This window comes from Heteronotia binoei, chromosome 20, assembly GCF_032191835.1.
Source record: "Heteronotia binoei isolate CCM8104 ecotype False Entrance Well chromosome 20, APGP_CSIRO_Hbin_v1, whole genome shotgun sequence".
NCBI classification, from domain to species: Eukaryota; Metazoa; Chordata; class Lepidosauria; order Squamata; family Gekkonidae; genus Heteronotia; species Heteronotia binoei.
The window spans coordinates 12,607,163-12,626,953 of NC_083242.1; the positions used below are offsets into that span (position 1 = coordinate 12,607,163).

Below are 19,791 nucleotides of genomic sequence, written 5' to 3' on the forward strand. Positions count from 1 at the left end.
AGGAACGTCAGCTCCATGTTGGAGAGTTCTGGGAGATTTAGAGGGAGAACCTTGGAAAGCGGCCTTTTTGCAGTTTTATGCCATTGAGTCCAGCCTCCAAACGAGTCATTTTTCTCCAGGGGAACTGATTTATCTGTAGCCTGGAGATTGGTTGTCATTCCAGATCTCCAGGTCTTACCTGAAGGTTACCAAGAAGTGGAGGGGGGAACACTGCAAATGGCTTGCCGATTGTGTGACATCAACCTTATCTATATACTATAACAAATAAACTCTTCTTTTAAAAAAAGAAAAGAAAGAAAGTTTACCACATTATGTTTGTTAATTAACCACCATATACAAATATCCAATAGAATTCCATACAGATTACAATATCATACAACAATCGATACAAAGCAGTATACGTCGCTGCGCCTGTATTTTACTCACGCAGTAGCCTTGTGAGGTAGACTGAGACACATTACCTGTCCCAAAGTTCCCCTTCCCCTTGCTGGGTATATAGCAGCCTTGTAGCCCTCAGAAGCTGCCAGGGGCCCCAGAGTTTCAGCCCTTAACTTCCCTCCTGAAGAGGCCCAAGACCGTCAACATTTCCACAGGACAATACTGAACTTAGAAGGAGGAAGCCTGCTCTGGAGGCCCCTTAAAGAAGGTGTGTGTGGCAAACTTGGGAATTCACGTAGGCAGTTTCAGATCTTCTTGGGTTACAGGGAAAACAGTGGCTCAGTTGCCTCTGCAGCCTTTGGTAAAGAATGACTTCTCAGAGCCTGGCCAAATGGGACTAATAATTACCTAGACTGATGTGTATTAACCCTTGAAGAATACGCTTTCTACACTGTCCAGCTGATTTGGAGAGGACATTTCTCTCTTTAAGTCATTTTGCCAAGCCAAGGCAGCATTTAAAGTTGCTTTCTTTCCACCTCTTCCCTCCCATTTCTTTGCCTTCCTTCCTTCCTTCCTTCCTTCCTTCCTTCCTTCCTTCCTTCCTTCCTTCCTTCCTTCCTTCCTTCCTTCCTTCCTTCCTTCCTTCCTTCCTGTCTCGAGGCTCTCAAACATCTGACATTTCTGTCTTGTGGCTCTCTTGTGGTTACGCAGAGGTTGGCAACCGCACACCACAGCATACCCAGTATTTCCCGTTATGTGGTAAAGACAGCTTTCTAAGGTGGTAAGGTGGTTTGTCTGAACTGATGCCAGCATCAGAAGAAATGCAACATTCTGTGGCTCTCTGAACCCAGGTACTTCTACTTTACAGTTGCCAACTCCTGGTTGGTAAATTCCTGGAGATTTGGGGAGTAGATCCTGGCGACAGTGGGGTTTGGTGAGGGGAAAGCCCTTAGCAGGGGTGGCCAAACTTGCTTCATGTGAGAGCCACATAGAATGAATGTCAGATGTTTGAGAGCCACAAGGAAGGAAAGAAGGAATACAAATAGGGGAAGGGAGAAGTGGAAAAAAGCAACTTTAAATGCATTCTCCAAGCCACTGGCTGGCTTGGCTTGGAGAAGTGATTTAAAGAGACAAATGCCTTCTCCAAGCCAGCCTGTGGGGTGGTGGGGGCTTTGAGAGCCACACGATACATGTGAAAGACCCACATGTGACTCCTGAGCCACAGTTTGGCCACCCCTGAGCCACTATAGTAGAGTGCCATAAAACCCACTCTCCAAAGTACCTGTTCTCTCCAGGGGAACTCATCTCTGTCGTCTGGAAATCAGCTGTCTGGGAGATCTCACCTGGAATTTGGCAACCCTATATAAATCTGCTGCTATTATTTCCAGGAAAGCAATTTTTTAACAGGGGAGACTTACATTCTCATTGGTAAGGCGCTGGACCTGTTCTCGAAAGGCATTGGTGGCACTGGTGCCAGAAGCGTTTCTGGAGTCCATGAGTTCCAAATGGGAAACAAGTGGGAGATTCTGGAGGGTTTATATGATGCACAGTCAGCTGCAGTGGAAAAGCTAGAAAGAATCCCGAGGGCTGTATCTGCCAGAGGCTGATTTTTCGGGCATTGCACAGTCTGGGTTGCTATCAACTCAGGTTGCTAATGGGCGTGGCTTCCACCTTGTGGACAAGGTAGAACGAGGCACCGTTTTTCTCTGGGAAGTGCTTTGGAGAATAAGGGCATGGGGTTTTTTTCCCACTTGCAGTGCTGGAAACAAAAGGAAACTCAGCCTCAGTTTCCTTTTTGTAAGGTTGCCAGCCTCCAGGCAGGGCCTGGAGATCTCCCGCTTTTCCAACTGATCTCCAGCTCGCAGAGATCAGCTTCCCTGGAGAAAACAGCTGCTAGGAAGGGTGGCCTCTGTGGCACTGGAGCCTGCTGAGGCCCCTCCCCTCCCCAAACCCCGCCCTCTCCTGGCTCTACCCACCCCCCAAAACACAGACCTGGCAACCCTATTTTTGAGAAGCTACAATGCTTCAGAGAAACGGAAAGGGGAGGGGAAACAAATCTGACTTTTAGATTTTGAAGGTCAGGGTGAATGACAAAATTAGAGGTTTTCAGACCGAAGCACGTTTTAGAACTCCCAGTTCTCTGTTTAGTCCCTAAATTCTGATATTTTTATGCAGCTTGTTCTTCTTTGCAAATCCCACAGTTTTGAATGGATGAAAAGCATATCCGTGCAACGGCCTCTCAAGATCTTGGCACCGGATCCTGTGGCAGTGAGTTCCATAAGTAAATTTAGTATTCTATGAAGAAGCAGTTCCTTTTACTGGTCTAATATGTACTGCCTTCTAGTGTGCTAGGCAGGACAACTGAAGTAACTCGCATTGATCTTGTTGCAGAAGGTGGCCCTGCTGGTCTCGAATTCGAATTCGTAGCACTTTAGAGACCAACAAGATTTTGGGGGGGATGAGCTTTCGAGAGTCAAAGCTTTGGTGAAGGGCTAGGGTTGCCAGGTCCAGTTCATGAAATCTCTGGGGACTTTGGGGGTGGAGCCAGAAGACTTTGGGGGTGGAGACAGGAGACTTTGGGGGTGGAGCCAGGAGCAAAGTTGTGACAAGCATCATTGAACTCCAAAGGGAGTTCTGGCCATCACATTTAAAGGGACCACACATCTTTTCAATGCCTTCCCTCCACTGGAAATAATGAAGGATAGGGGCAACTTCTTTTGGGGCTCATAGAATTGGACCCCTTGGTCCAATCTTTTTGAAACTTGAGGAGAGGCACTGAATGTTACGTTGAAAATTTGGCACCTCTACCTTAAAAACCAACCCCACCCCCTCAGAGCCCCAGATACCTGCGGATCAATTCTCCATTATTTCCTATGAGAATCAATCTCCATAGGGAATAACGGAATGCCCAGCGGACATTTTCCACCCACCTCCTTCCTGCTTTTTGATTACTCTGAAGCGGGGAGGGGGAGGGCCTCCAAACCGGGTGATCCCCTGCCCCCATCTGGGGTTTGGCAACCCTACAAAGGGTGTTTTGACTCTTGGGAGCTTACACCTCAAAAATCTCATTGCTCTTTAAGATACTACTGGACTTGAATCTTGTGGGAGTAACTAGGCATAGGATTGTGGTATAAAGGGCTCAGTTACTTCCAGATGGAGCATTGGGAGTAGGACTTTATTTGTAGCAGGAGCTCCTTTGCATATTAGGCCACACTCCCCTGCTGTAGCCAATCCTCCTGGAGCTTACAGTAGGCCCTGGACTAAGAGCCCTGTAAGCTCTCAGAGGATTGGCTACATCAGAGGGGTGCAAAGGAGTTCCTGCTACAAAAAAAAAAAAAACGCTGATGGGGAATAAGTCTCTGGGCACACATTTGGTTGGCACCTCCACATTTCTGCAAATACTTTCCCCCGCTACTGTGAGATACTGAGTTCTATTCTATCGATGAACACTAGAGGGCAGCAACAAGCTTGCCTGTAAAGAGCAGCCGCCTGACAGCAGAAGGGCTAATTCCCATATGGAAACAGTAAGCCGGAGGCAGGTGAGAACAAACGATACAAGCCATTAAAAAAAATAACTAATACCAATAAATAAAATGTCCAAAAATATATATAATTATATCCACAAACTTTTATACTGCCAAAAGTCCACATATACAGTCAGTACAATCTATAATCACAGGGAAAATCCTTGTAATATTGTGAATGTCTATTGAGTTGCCACACTGCGTCACGCAGGTCTTCTTATGCGCTCCTTTATTCTTCATGGAAAGTGCTTCTTGTGCCAGTCCCACAAGCTTGTTGCCGGTATCGGTACAGTTCTCTGATTTGTATGTTATTAGAGTTGGGCTTCTGATCGTGCCTCTTTGATAAAGACCTGGGAAGAAATGGATGGACAGTCGATAATGCTGAAGGAGGCTTATATTTGGACTGATACCTATATTGGAATGTGAAAATTGACAAGACCGAACTACCAACGGATTGTGAGAAACACTTCATTTATGAACTGGGACTGAATTACAAGTGATGCAGTTTGGCAACTCATTAGACATTTGCAACATTACAAGGATTTTTCCTTTGATTATAGATTGTATTGTCTGTGTATGTGGGCTTTTGGCTGTATAAGAATTTGTTGATATAATTATATAGGATAGAATAGATAGATAGCTATAGATCAGGGTTGGTCAAACTGTGACTCTTTCACACATCCTGTGTGGCTTTTGAAGCCCCCACTGCCCCATCAACCATCTTGGAGAAGGCATTTCTCTCTTTAAATTACTTTCTCAAGCCAAGCCAGCCAGCAGCTTGGAGAATGCATTTAAAGTTAATGTTGCTTTCTTTCCACCTCTCCTTCCCTCCCCCCATCTATTTGCCTCCCTCCCTCCTTTCCTTCCTGTCTTGCGGCTCTCAAACATGTTCGTGTCTTGTGGCACTCAAACATCTGACATTTATTCTATGTGGCTCTTATGTTAATCAAGTTTGGCCACCCCTGGGATGGATGGGTGGATAGATAGATGATAGATAGATAGATAGATAGATAGATAGATAGATAGATAGATAGATAGATAGATAGATAGATAGATAGATAAGAAGAAGAAGAAGGAAAGAAAGAAAGAAAGAAAGAAAGAAAGAAAGAAAGAAAGAAAGAAAGAAAGAAAGAAAGAAAGAAAGAAAGAAAGAAAGAAAGAAAGAAAGAAAGAAAGAAAGAAAGAAAGAAAGAAAGAAAGAAAGAAAGAAAGTTGTATTTATTGGTATTAGTTATTTTTCCATGGCTCCTACCTTCTGTTCTCACCAAATTCCAATATCTTACCTATCGCACGGTTGCACAAGACTGCTGCGTTCTTGTTTTGTATATATGTTGTAATAAGCTCAATAAAGTTTTTAAAGTTAAAAAAAAAAGAAGTCTGGCATGAGCTGCAATTCCTGGAATTCTCCCTGGAGGGTGGCACCCCTACCAGTGCCTCCCAATGATTCCTTGATGTGGCGTCAGAGGGAGGGTGGGTGGGGGAGAGATCACAGGAGCCTTGGAGGCTTATCTCCTCTCCTCCTCCGAGGCACCAGGGAATCTTCGTCTGCCCAAAGACTTATCGATTTTGGCCTCTGCAAGGGGAGGGCAGAAGGTACGGCTCGCTTTTCATGCTGATAAGAGCATTTCTGTTCTCAGAGGAGAAGTTTACTCAGGAGAAGACAAAGGATTTTTGGCTGATAGCCTGCTGCAAAGCCCAAGAGATTCCAATCATCGTCATCTTCCCTTTCCTCACACAAACACCCTCTTCTCAGGTGACATTTGGGGTTTCCATACCTTGTGGATAAGGCTTCTTTTGTAGCAGGAACTCCTTTGCATATTAGGCCGCACCCCTGATGTAGCCAATCCTCCTGGAGCTTACAGGACTCTTATTCCAGGGCCTACTGTAAGCTCTTGAAGGATTGGCTACATCAGGGGTGTGTGGCCTAATATGCAAAGGAGGTCCTGCTACCAAAAAAAAGCCCTGCTTGTGGATATGGGAGAAGCGCTCTCCTCCAGGGTCATAATATTTAGCCGAGGTGTTTTGGAGCAGGGGTGTCGGACCGGATCTGACATAAATGAGACCTTGGGCCAGGCCATGTGTGTCATAAAGAAGAAGAAGAATTGCAGCTTTATACTCTGCCCTTCTCCCTGAATCAGAGACTCAGAGCGGCTCACAATCTCCTTTATCTTCTTCCCCCACAACAGGCACCCTGTGAGGTGGGTGGGGCTGAGAGGGCTCTTACAGCAGCTGCCCTTTCAAGGACAACCTCTGCCACAGCTATGGCTGACCCAAGGCTATTCCAGCAGCTGCAAGTGGAGGAGTGGGGAATCAAACCCGGTTCTCCCAGATAAAAATCCACACACTTAACCACTACACCAAACTGGCAAAATGGAATGCCAGGTAGCCCAGACAGAAACTTGATAAAGGACACAGAAAAACACAAAGATTTTTAAAAGCTTAAAATAAAACATGCTTAAACCATTAGCATTTGTTGGGCTTAAAGGTGCTTTCTTTGAGAGCCAGTTTGGTGAAGCGGTTAAGTGTGCGGACTCTTATCAAGGAGAACCGGGTTTGAGGTGGGCCACTCTGAGACTCTTCGGAGTGGAGGGCGGGATATAAATCCAATATCTTCTTTGTATTTCTCCCATGGGATCCAGGGAATTAGGCAAAGGAAGCTCTGGCTCTTTCCTTCCTTCCCCAGGGGGCCAGAAGGGGGAGGAGCCTCAGCCAATATAAGGAAGAGAGGCTTGGCTGCACAACTGAGAGAGCCTGGCAAAGCAAGCTCTGCCTCCCCCCTTTCCTTCCCAAGGGAGGAGCCTCAGCCAGTGGAGAAAATACAGGCTTTGCTCTGTAGCTCCTGTGCGATTGATCATAGGGTTGCCTGGTCCAACTCAGGAAATATCTGGGGACTTTGGGGGTGGAGCCAGGAGACTTTGGGGGTGGAGCCAGGAGCAAGGGGTGTGACAAGCACAATTGAATTCCAGAGGGAGTTCTGGACATCACATTTAAAGGGACTGATCTCCTTTTAAATGCCTTTCCTTCATTGGAAATAATGGAGGATGGAGGCACCTTAGGGCGCTCATAGAATTGGACCCCGTGGTCCAATCTTTTTGAAACTTGGGGGTCCTTTTCTGTGCCTCTACCTCAAAAAACAGCCCTCCAGAGCCCCGGATACCCACAGATTGATTCTCCGTTACACCCTATGGGAACCAGTCTCCATGGAAAGCCCAGCAGACATTTCCTTCCCTCCCCTCACTTTCTGATAACCCTGAAGTGGGGGGAGGGCCTCCAAACCGGGGGATCCCCTGCCCCCAACTGGGGATTGCCTTACAGTTAGGGTTGCTAGAGATATTTGGGGTGGGGCAGAGCCTGGGAAGAGTGGGGGTTTGAGAGGACAGGGACCTCAGTGGTATTCCACACCATAGAACCTCCCCCCCCCTCCCAAACAGTCATTTCCTCCAGGGGAACTGACCTCTTTCATCGAGGATCAGTTATATTTTGGGGAGATCACCACAGACCCCGCCTGAGAGCTGGCAACCTGAAAATAATTTCCCTTTTCTTTATAAGAGGAGAAATACCAGAGACATACAGTGTTCTAGTCATATATATATATATTTTTTTACAAATCCACAGATTGAGGAAAGAAGACTCCCAGATGACTAAGAGTGACCCACCCTCATTAAAAAAAAAAATTGTTACATGTGTATCCCCCCTTTATTTATGCACAGGACAGATTATATGGTATTCCCTTCCTCTATTTATCCTCACAACAACCCTGTGAGGTAGGTTAGGCCAGGGCTTTTCTATAGCCGAAACTTCTTTGCATATTAGGCCACAGACCCCTGAGGTAGCCAATCCTCTTGGAGCTTACAGTTGGTCCTGTTCGAAGAGCCCTGTAAGCTCTTGGAGGATTGGCTACCTCAGGGGTGTGTGACCTAATATACAAAGGAGTTCCTGCTACAAAAGAAGCCCTGGGTTAGGCCAAGAGTTAGCACGTGGTCTACACTACAGTCCTCCAGCGAGTTTTGTGGCAGAATGGGGATTTGACCCTGGTTCAGCCTGGTCCATGCTTTAACCTTTTGTGAGCTCCAGCCCAATCTTCACAGACCGCCGAAATGGTCGGCGTCCGCTGCCCGCTGGTGAATCTCGCTCACAAGCTCTCGGCCAGCCAGAAGTCCTTCCTGACTGGCTTCACAGGTCCAGTTGGCCAAAAGGTCGCTGAAATCGGGGGGGTTGCTGTTGAGGAGGCCGATGGGGCTTTGAGATGGCTCCTTCCAGAAGGACTGGGGGAGCTTCCTGCTCTGCATGGGGGTGACGTGGGCGTACTTCCTCCCCACCCTTGAGTTCTGGCCTTTGGAGCTGGCGCGATGCTCCATGTACTGGCACAAGCCATACTCAAAGAGCTCGGCCAAGGGCCCCAGCTTCCCCGCCCCGTCTTTGCCACAGAGGCACTTCCACAGTTGTGGGTCCAGTGTCTTTGGGGTGGCCAAAAAATCGTCCCCTTCCTCCGGTTCCCCGCTCTGTGACATCCTGACCAAGTCCGCGTAGTACAAGACCCGACCCGACAGCTGCAGGGACCCACGGTCGTCGTAGATGTTCTGCGGGTCTCCCTCTTCATCTTTGTTCTTGCGACCAAAATACCTCTGGATGTCATCACTGATGCGCTCCGCAAACTGGAGGAGCTGCAGGGTCATTTCCGCATTGCTCAAGCTGGGCTCGTCTGAGGCAGCCTGTTCCCCTCGACCCGGACTGAGGGTCTGCGGGCTGTCCTCTGGATCTGTGTCATCCCTTTCCTCTTCTTCCTCCTCCTCCATTTCTTCCTCCTCGGATGAGTCTTGGAAAACCATCTCCTGGCAGGTGGAGGTGGGCTGGAACGAATGCTGAAAGGCCATGGGCAGCCGGAATTTACTTAGGTTCTGTATGACGCCGGCGGCCATTTTGAGCTCCCGTGATCTAGATTAAAGAACAGCGGGAAGAACAAAGCATCATTTCCCATCCATCCTACCAGGTGGATTTTTAGCTTGCTTTTCTGGGATCAGTAACCTTTTACAACACAAACAACAAATTCAGAGCGGGACACAAACAGGTGAACAAGTAAATGAGAGGTCAAGAGAGATGGAGTCTAAGAAAGCCCGTCTGCACAACTGGTCAACCGTATCGAAAGCGGCTGGCAGATCTAATAACAGCAGCACCACTGAGCCGCCTTGATCCAGATGCTGCAGGAGGTCATCTATGAAGGCAACCAGAACTGTCTCTGTCCCGTGACCCGGTCGAAAGCTGGACTGAAACGCATCCAGCACCAAAGCGTCATCCAGGAACCCCTGTAACTGAGCCGCTACAGCCCGCTCTATAACCTTACCCCAAAAGGGTAGGTTTGACACCGGTCGATAGTTTGCCAATTCGGCCGAGTCAGAAGATGGTTTTTTTAAGAGAGGGTGAACCACAGGGGCATGGGAAAGATCCCTTCACAGAGGGATCTGCTGATAATCACCTGTAATGGTTCACGTAGCATTGCCTGGCTGGCTTTCACGAGCCAAGACAGGCACGGATCCAACCCACAGGTGGTAGGGTGCACAGTGACAAGGGTCCTGTCAACTTCCTCTAGGCTGAGTGGAGTGAAGGAATCCAGAAAAGGATCAGAAGACGTGCTTGGTGCCTCGAGTTCACTCACTGTATCAAATGTGGTGGGAAGATCGTGGCGGAGTGACGAGATCTTATCTGCAAAGAAACTCGCAAAAGCCTTGCAGCCTATTTCCAATTCCCTAGCATTTGGTTTACCTTGTGACAAGGTTGTTAATGACTGAATTATACTAAATAATTGTGCCGGGTGTGAGGTCGCAGATGCAATCCGGGTCGCAAAGTACGCTTTCTTCATGGCTCGGACTGCTATCTCATAGGTCCGCATAAATGACCTATAGGATGTTCTCGCCACCTCGTCATGGGAATGTCATCACTGCCTCTCTAGTTGTCTTAGTAGCCATTTCATTGATCGCAGCTCCGGGGTATACCACGGAGCCTATCATGAACGGGGGCGAAGAGGACACCAAGGAGCAATCTCGTCGATAGCTGCGAAGAGTCGGCTATTCCAAGCCTCCGCAAGCTCATCCAACGCGTCACCTGAGGTGCATCGCCTGATGGGAGTCGCCTGAGTGCACCACTAATGCATGGTGCATTAGTGCTAGGGTTGCCAAGTCCAATTCAAGAAATATCTGGGGACTTTGGGGGTGGAGCCAGGAGACACTGGGGGTGGAGCCAGGATTAAGATTGTGACAAGCGCAATTGAACTCCAAAGGGAGTTCTCTGGCCATCATATTTAAAGGGACTACACATCTTTTGAATGCCTCCCATCCATTAGAAATAATGGAGCCCCATTTTATTTTGGGGCTCATATAACTGGACCCCCTGGTCCAATCCTTTTGAAACTTGGAGGGTGTTTTGAGAAGAGGGAGCGGATGCTATGCTGAAAATTGGTGCCTCTACCTCAAGAAACAGCCCCCCCCCAAAGCCCCAGATACCCATGGATATATTCTCCATTATACCCTCTGGGAATCCATTTCCATAGGAATGAGTGCCCAGCAGACATTTCCCTCCCCACACCGCGCTTTCTGATGACCCTGAAGCGGGGGGAGGGCCTCCAAAGTGGGGGATCCCATGCCCCCACCTGGCGATTTGTAAACCATAAGAACAACGTGGATAAATGGAGCGGGGGGGGGGGGGAGGTAAAAGCCTCCATGTTAAGCAGCCTCAAAATAATTTCACAGAATAAATATTTGATCCATCAGGTATAAATATTCTCATATCCAACACATAATATTAATGCATACAAACAAGAACATCTGCTCCCCCCACAACACAGTCTTTTATGATGCCACCATAGCAATTTCTTCAAATAAGGGCATCGGGAGGAAACTTCACAAGTAAGTATTCTTAAAAGAGTCCAGTGCTCCAGCTGCAATTTCTTGAAATCAATGCAGCTTGGCAATAATATTCAGCGACGAGGCCATACTTGTATCCTCGTTTCACTCCAGCTTCGACGAGCTTATACAATCCAATACCAATACTTCAAATACAGGCAGTCATAAGACATGCTGCAATGAAGCATTGCATTGAAGTAGGATGCAGCATGTCTTATGACTGCCTGAATTTGAAGTATTGGTATTGGATTGTATAAAGCTCATCGAAGCTGGAGTGAAACGAGGATACAAGTACGGCCTCTTCGCTGGATATTATTGCCAGATGTATGCATAAAGCCAACGCTCACAACCCGTGTTATACTGGATATAAAAGTGGTTTTATTTTTGCAGTATTTGGGTTGTGAGCTTTGACTTTGGCATACGTCAGGTTCTACACGACCTTCTCCTTGGATATTATTGCCAAGCTGCATTGATTTCAAGAAATTGCAACTGGAGCACTGGACTCTTTTAAGAAGGAGAAGGAGAAGGAGAAGGAGAAGGATGAGAAGGAGAAGGAGGAGGAGAAGGAGAAGGAGAAGGAGAAGAAGAAGAAGAAGAAGAAGAAGAAGAAGAAGAAGAAGAAGAAGAAGAAGAAGAAGAAGAAGAAGAAGAAGAAGAAGATGATGATGATATTGGATTTATATCCCGCCCTCCACTCCAAAGAGTCTCAGAGCAGCTCACAATCTCCTTTCCCTTCCTCCCCCACAACAGACGCCCTGTGAGGTGGGTGGGGCTGGAGAGGGCTCTCACAGCAGCTGCCCTTTCAAGGACAATCTCTGCCAGAGGTATGGCTGACCCAAGGCCATGCTAGCAGGTGCAAGTGGAGGAGTGGGGAATCAAACCCGGTTCTCCCAGATAAGAGTCCACACACTTAACCACTACACCAAACTGGCTCTCCAAACTGGCTTTTAAGAATACTTACTTTGTGAAGCTTCCTCCCGATGCTCTTTTTTGAAGAAATTGCTATGCTGGCATCATCAAAGACTTGTGGGGGAAGCAGATGTTCTTGTTTATATGCATTAATATTATGTGCTGGATATGGGAATACTTAAACTTGATGGATCAAATATTTATTCTGTGAAATTATTTCGAGGCTGGTTAACGTGGAGGCTTTTGCCTTTCCCCCCCTGCCCCACCTGGGAATTGGCAGCCCTAATTAGTGCTCATGCGCAGGCCTTGACTCTCATGTGCGCTAGAGACAAGATGCATCCATGCCCCTGCGCGGAGATTTAATTTGCACAGACTCGGAAGGGCTGAACCCCTGAAGAACGTTTATGCTAGAAACGTGCTCTGGCAAAACTGTAACAAGACACAAGTCGAAAATCGGAGGACATGGGAACCATTATTTGTGATGCGCAGGGACCACTCCATGGGGATGATGCATGGGAAATCACAGCTCTCCGAACTTATCTTACCGCTTATTTCTTTCTAATGTGCAGGGATAGTTTTGGTTCTCTCTCCCTCACACAAGACACCAGTGTCCCTGTTGTGCGGAACGAGGGCCTAGCAAAACACTCCACACCAATGTGGGTAAATAAATGTAGACACGAGCCACATAATTCGGATTTCTTTTAGAAAATTCATTCTACAAGAGAGTCAATGGAACACATTTTGAAACACAGTGGGGAGGGGCCGGGCTCAGTGGTAGAGCACCTCTTGGCATACAGAAGATCCCAGGTTCAATCCCGGAATCTCCAGTTAAAAGGATAAGGTAGGAGGTGATGGAAAAGGCCTCTGCCTGAGACCCTGGGGAGCCAGTCAGAGTAGGCAATAGAGATTGTGATGGACCACCAGCAGAGGAGGAGGAGGAGGAGGAAGAAGAAGGAGGAGGAGGAGGGATGGATTTATACCCTGCCTTTGCTTGGCATCTCAGAGCAGCTTACAATCACCTTCCCTTCCTCTCCCCACAAAAGACACCCTGTGAGGTGGCTGGGGCTGAGAGAGCTCTGAGAGGACTGTGAGTCTGTGCGTGACCCAAGGTCACCCAGCTAGCTGCATGTGGAGGAGGAATGGGGAATCAAACCTGGTTCCCCAGATTAGAGATTGCCGCTGTTAACTGCTACAGCAAACTGGCTCTGTGTTTGTGAGAAAGCAGCTCAGGGCGTTGGGAGGCAGCAGGGGATTCGTTCACCCTTCCTCTCCCTCTTCTCTTCTCCACTCCAAATCGACCCCTTCCAAAGCAGTAAGCAGGACAATGCCGTGAGTGAGGAGAACAGGTTCAGACGCCTGCTTGGCCATCAAATTCCCCATCTGATTTGGGGTCTGTCCCTCTCCCTCAGCCTACCCCGCAGGGTTGTTGTGAAGATGAAACAGAGGCAGGGAGAACCCAGTACACTGCCCTGAGATCCTTGGAAAGAGGGCAGAATGGAAACACGATATGTACATCCGTCTTCTAACAGTCCAGGGGACTAGGGTGTAAAATTTAACAGAGGTTTCTGCCAGGAAACGCCTTCAGGGTCATCTTTTGCCAATGCAATAGGGTCACTAATTGGGCAGTCTTGTGCAGAATCATAAAGTGGGCTTTGACAGGTATAATTCTCTTCAGGACTGCACTGATCAGTGCTGTCCCAAGTCATTAAACAACAGTCCCTATGCATTTACGATACCAGTTAAAGGTCCCTTTATAGCATTGGAGAAAGTCCAGAAAAGGGCAACTAGAATGATTAAAGGGCTGAAACCCTTTCCCTATGAAGAAAGGTTGAAACGCTTGGGGCTCTTTAGCTTGGAGAAACGTCGACTGTGGGGTGACATGGCAGAGGTTTACAAGATAATGCATGGGATGGAGAAAGTAGAGAAAGAAGTACTTTTCTCCCTTTCTCACAATACAAGAACTCGTGGGCATTCGATGAAATTGCTGAGCAGCCAGGTTAAAATGGATAAAAGGAAGTACTTCTTCACCCAAAGGGTGATTAACACGTGGAATTCACTGCCACAGGAGGTGGTGGCGGCTACAAGCAAAGCCACCTTCAAGAGGGATTTAGATAAAAATATGGAGCAGAGGTCCATCAGTGGCTATTAGCCACAGTGTTTGTGTATGTATAAAAAAAATTTGCCACTGTGTGACACAGAGTGTTGGACTGGATGGGCCATTGGCCTGATCCAACATGGCTTCTCTCATGTTCTTATGTTCCCTTTGGTCATTTCCTGGCCGACAGAAGGGACATAATTCCAAACTCCCAGTGCGGCATGCATCCAATTTTTTTATCCTCCCTCCCCTCCCCTCCCAAGAACCCTGCATGAAGAAAGCTAGCACCTCAGGAAAGACTACTTTTCTCCTTGCAGTGCTGTTCTCTTACATGCTTTTAAAAAAAAATCAGGTGGGCAGCCGTGTTGGTCCGAAGCAGTAGGACAAAGTTTGAGTCCAGTGGCTCCTTTAAAACCAGTGAAGTTTAATTTTGGGGAGAGGCTTTTGAGTGCATGCACGCTCCTTCGGATAGATTGAACAAAGTTTGTGTTCAGGAGCACCTTCAAAACAAGCAAAGTTTTATTCAAGGTATGAGCTTTTGAGTGCAGGCACACTTCCTCAGATACAGCGACATGGAAGTTGTCAGTCCATATGTATAGCTACAGGGCTAGCAACTTTCATTGCAACGTGTCTGAAGAAGCAGGCCTGCACACAAAAGTTCACATACCTCAAATAAGACTTTGTTGGTCTTAAATAGGGGTGGCCAAACTGCGGCTCAGGGGCCACGTGTGGCTCTTTCACACATACTGTGTGCTCTTGAAGTCCCTACTGCCCCATCGGCCAGCTTGGAGAAGGCATCTGTCTCTTTAAATCACTTGCCAAGTACGGTTGCCAATCCCCAGGTGGGGCAGGGAACAAGGTATACACCTCCGCAAAAAACCAGCCTCAAAAAAATATAACAAATTATATAAACGTTTATAAATATAGCAACCAAACATATAAAGCGAAATTAATCATGAAACAGACAAGGACCACGTTCGCACTCAAGTCCCTTTACAGGCGAATTAACGCCAAGAAGATGTGAAGAGTAGTCCACGTCGTGGCAAAGGCAGCTTCTTCTAGGGAGTCCAACGCTCCAGGACGTCGTCACGAATTTTAAAGATGAAATAATCCCGTGCAGCAGCTTTGGAAAACTATCATACATTTTACAATAGAGCAGAGCCTCAAAGATCTTAACGACGATGTTGTTTATATCATTTGTTATATTTTTTTGAGGCTGGTTTTTCACGGAGGTGTATGCCTTGTTCCCTGCTCCATTTTCCCGCAAGTCTCTGTTGGTTGCCTAATCCCCAGGTGGGGGCAGGGGATCCCCTGGTTTGGAAGCCCTCCCCCCGCTTCAGGGTCATCAGAAAGCAGGGGAAGGAAATGTCTGCTGGGCACTCCATTATTCCCTACGGAGGCCAATTCCCATAGGGCATAGTGGATAATCAATCTCTGGGTATCTGGGACTCCAGAGGAGCTGTTTTTTTAGGTAAAGGCACCAATTTTTCAGCATAGGATATGGTGCCTCTCCTCTAAACGCCTCCCAAGTTTCAAAAAGATTGGGCCATGGGGTCCAATTCTATGAGCCGCAAAATAAGGTGCCCCTATCCTTCATTTTTTCCAATGGAGGGATTTGAAAGGTGTGCAGTCCCTTTCAATGCAATGGCCAGAATTACCTTTAGAGTTCAATGATGCTTGTCACAACCTTGTTCCTGACTCCACCCCCAATGTCTCCTGGCTCCACCCCCAAGGTCCCCAGATATTTCTCGAATTGGACTTGGCAACCCTATTGCCAAGGCAAGCCAGCCAGCAACTTGAAGAATGCATTTAAAGTTAAAATTGCTTTCTTTCCACCTCCTCCTCCTCCCTCCCCTATCTATTTCCCTCCCTCCCCTCTCTCAAACATCTGGCATTCACGTCTTGCGGCTCTCAAACATCTGACATTTATTCTATGTGGCTCTCACATGAAGCAAGTTTGGCCATCCCTGGTCTTAAAGGTCCCACTGGACTCAAACGTTGTTCTACTGCTCTTTTTTTGTTCCGAAACGTAGATGCCATTCATTCCTAGAGCACCACACGCACCACAGCAGCCCACCGTTCTGCCTCTCGAGCCATGCATCTCTCGGGAGATCCCAAACCTTGAAACGTTGCCCTCTCCTCCTCCCCACCTTTGGAGCCTGCACTGCTTACCTGGCTGCTGCAGTTCGGACACCCCCCACGTTACTTCATGGCCATCTCAGCCCTTCCACCCGGGGGGCTGAAGTATTTATAGCAGACCTCCCCAACAGGCCGCTGGCAAATATTTAGCGGCTGTATTGTCATCGTAGGCTCGGTAAACAAAACTCTGGTTTGTTTTAGTGCCCGGCAACCAGGGAACACCGCAGACAAGGAGGAGGCCGGGACGGGAGATAGGACCCACCTTAATGGCCGACTTCCTGGGGGATTTTCAAGTGTTATTCCTGTTGATTCACCTATTAGGTCCACAGGCCCAGCTGCCGATGGGGCCAGGCCTGCGTGGACCGAGGCCTCTTATCTCCCCTGCATTGATCTGGAGACTAAATCAAGCCTCGGCAAATAGGCGTAAAATTAAATTTCACGGTGTTTTGACTCCAGGAGTAGGCATCATCTCCTGAAGAAAGCTAATGCTTATCCAACAGCCTTTGTGCAAACAAGAGGTGCCAAGCCACAGCCGGGGAGGGCGAGGGGGAGAGAGAGACTGAGAGAGAGAGAGAGAGGATAGCTACAGAACAGGGTCTTCCAGTTCGAACCCCCCTGTACGTAAATGCTGCACTCTCCTTCTTTGGAGGTTTTTCAACAGAGGCTAGATGGCCATCTGACGGCAATGCCGATTCAGTGAATAGGGGTACTTAGGAATTTTCCTGCCTTGTGCAAGGGGTTGAACTAGATGACCCTGGAAGTCCCTTCCAGCTCATGCTATGATATTGTGAGTAGCAGCACACCGCTAGGTATTTGGGGACAGGGGTCTTCGTCCAAGTTCCCTCTAAGCTGTAGAGTGTTGTGAACAAAAATTCTAGTTCATGAGCTACTGGCATTAGAGTTGTGAGCAACTGCATAGATTAGTTTGCTCCAGGGCCATTTTTCCTGAGCCGAGACACAAATGTGTGAGCCGGGGGCTGAAAAATTGTGAGCTAGCTCACCCTAACTCAGCTTAGAGGGAATCCTGGTCTTTGTGCACCCCTGCCTTTTTAACCCGCAGTTCTGAGTCCTCCACGAAATTCTGTGGCCAACTTGGAGCAGGCTTTTAGAGATGAAAGAAAGCGCTTCTATGCTGGAGCTGAAACGTTCCCTCTAAACTGAGCTGGTGTGAGCTAGCCAACAGTTTTTGAGCCCCTGGCTCCAATTTTTGTCTTTGCTCAGGAAAAAATGGCCCCAGAGGAAAAAGTAATTTATGCAGTAGCTCAAAACTTTAATGCCAGTTAGCTCACGAAGCAGAATTTTTGCTCACAAGACTCCACAGTTTAGAGGGATTATTGCCAAGGTTACCCATGGAACTCACCGCCACTGGATGTTGCTCTGCCCACTAGTTTAAGGCTAAACCAGAGGAGAGGGCTTTTTAAAAAAAATACCATTATGGCAGGGCTTTTTTTGTAACAAAAACTCTTTTGCAGAGTAAGCCACACACCCCTGATGTAGCCAATCGAAGAAGAAGAAGAAGACCGCAGATTTATACCCCGTCCTTCTCTCTGAATCAGAGTGTCAGAGTGGCTTACAATCTCCTTTATCCTTCTCCTCCACAACAGACACCCTGTGAGATGGGTGGGGCTGAGAGGGCTCTCACAGCAGCAGCTGCCCTTTCAAGGACAACTCCTGCGAGAGCTATGACTAACCCAAAGCCATTCCAGCAGGTGCAAGTGGAGGAGTGGGGAATCAAACCTGGTTCTCCCACATAAGAGTCTGCACACTTAACCACTACACCAGACCAGCTGTCTTAGAGCTTACAGGGCTCTTTGTACAGGGCCTTCTGTAAGCTCCAGGAAGATTGGCTATGTCAGGGGGGTGCGGCAAAGGAGTTCCTGCTACAAAAAAGCCCTGTTTATCAGGCATAGGGAGAGGTTAGCTGTCCATGCATTTAGTCCCCACATAAACATTAACAAGATAAGACAGGAATAAACGGCCTCGATACTGGCTAGTAGCCTATGGCCACAACTTTTAGTGAGCTCCAAATTCTAAGTTTTCTATCTTTATGTTTGTGGCGGTTATGCCACAGTAGAGGGAAGAGAAGTACCTCCCCACCAATAGTCCCTCTTAGCTGTGGAGTTTTGTGAGCAAAAATTCTACTTTATGAGCAACTTGCATTAAGGACCAGTGGGGAGCAGTGTTCCCTCTAAGCTGAGTTAGTGTGAGCTAGCTCACAGTTTTGTAGCCTCTGGCTCAAATATTTTTGTCTTAGCTCGGGAAAAATGGCTCCAGAGCAAACTGCAAGAAGATCAAACCAGTCAGTCCTAAGGGAAATCAACCCTGACTGTTCCCCGAAAGGTCAGATGCTGAAGCTGAAGCTCCAATACTTTGGCCACCAAAGGAGAAGGGAGCACTCACTGGAGAAAGCCCTGATGCTGGGAAAGACAGAAGGCAAAAGAAGAAGGGGACGGCAAAAGAGGAGATGGCTGGACAGCGCTACTGATGTAACAAACACAAATTTGTACAGACTTCGGAGGATGGTGGAAGACAGGAGGGCCTGGCGTGACTTGGTCCATGGGGGTCGCAAAGAGTCGGACTCAACTGTGCGACTGAACAACAACAACAACAACATGCACAGTGAGAGCGTAAGAGCGGCCATCTTGGACCAGACCAGTGGCCCATTCAACCCATCTGCTGTTATCGTTACAGGCAAAGGACCAGGCCGTACTGATTGTTTGGGGATCAGTTGGCAACTGTAAACACACTGCACCCTTTCTAGGGATGCCAGCCTCCTGGTGAGACCTGGGGATCCTCTGGAATTACAACTCATCTCCAGACTAAAGAGATCACTTCCTCTGGAGAGAGCAGATGTTTCGCAGGGAGGACTTTATGGCAGTCTGCCCAGCCCACTGAGGTCCCTCCCTGTCCTCCCCAGGCTCCACTCCCAAACCTCCATGAATTTCCCAACCTGGAGTTAGCGACTCTGCCCTCTCATCCTCCCCCCAGCTGCTCGTGGCCCACAGGACTGATCTTCCACTAAGCAAACTAGGTGATCGCCTAGGGCGTTGGCCATCGGGGGGCACCAAACTGGGCGCTCCCTATGTAACTTGGTGACATTATCATTTGGAGGGGGGGACTGCCAGAAGTTAGCCTCGCCTCGGGTGCCAGACAACCTAGGGCCGACCTTAGTGGCCCGGCAATCCTAGCCATTTCTGGGTTGAAGCAACTGGGGTCCCACCCCCGCAATGCCAATCCATCAGCATGCCTCAATTCAGTCCAAGTGTTGGAAATGAACTGCTCTTCGCAGGCCTCAGATTCAGCAGGAGCACGACTCCTGAACCTTTCTGCTGGTTCCTCCTTTTCCTCCCCACCTACCTTGTCCATTGAATAGTGGGTGCAGATGCATCACAATCCCTGGATGAGGAGAGCGGGCAGCCAGCCAGCCACCAGGCCACACCCCCAGCAGCCCTCATTAACCCCTGGAGAAGCCCACACCACCCTTTCTCCACTTATGATGTGATTTGGGGCGGTGTGTAGCTTGCTGGTCTTTTGTCTGGGTGGCCCAGGAGACCCCAGGTGAGCGAGACTTGCTTGGGCTGGCTGGATTTCTAGCCAGCCCAAGCAGGCCTCGCTCACCCGGGGCTCTCCTTTCTTGCATTAGGTTGCTTTTGGCTGGTGGGAGGCGGATATATGCTAATTAGTTATGCAGCTCCACCACCTATTTTTCTATAAAACGACCCCTGGCCCCTTGGATGAGGCCGCATCTGTTTCCAGACCCAGCAGGAACTCCCCCCCCCAATAATACCTGCAGAAATGGAGCTTCTCAGATGCAGTCCTCAAATGGGGCTGCAGACCATATGCATACACG

General features: G+C 48.2%; 2 protein-coding genes across 2 annotated transcripts in view; both read right to left on the minus strand.

Annotated features, from left to right (window-relative positions):
* Window positions 1-1,976, minus strand: part of CCDC78 (coiled-coil domain containing 78) — a 30,772-nt gene extending 28,796 nt beyond the window's left edge. Inside the window, exon 1 of the mRNA XM_060260820.1 lies at window positions 1,797-1,976. Within this exon, the coding sequence (XP_060116803.1) occupies window positions 1,797-1,874 (78 nt within the window). The 5' untranslated portion in view covers window positions 1,875-1,976. The remainder of the gene's footprint in view (window positions 1-1,796) is intronic.
* Window positions 1,977-7,480: 5,504 nt separating this feature from the next.
* PERCC1 (proline and glutamate rich with coiled coil 1) lies at window positions 7,481-19,403 on the minus strand. Its single transcript, XM_060260814.1, has 2 exons — window positions 19,295-19,403; window positions 7,481-8,837 (listed from the first exon to the last, which is right to left on the minus strand). The coding sequence occupies exons 1-2, from the start codon at window positions 19,327-19,329 to the stop codon at window positions 7,985-7,987; spliced, it is 888 nt and encodes a 295-aa protein (XP_060116797.1). The 5' UTR covers window positions 19,330-19,403; the 3' UTR covers window positions 7,481-7,984.
* Between the last annotated feature and the right edge of the window lie 388 nt (window positions 19,404-19,791).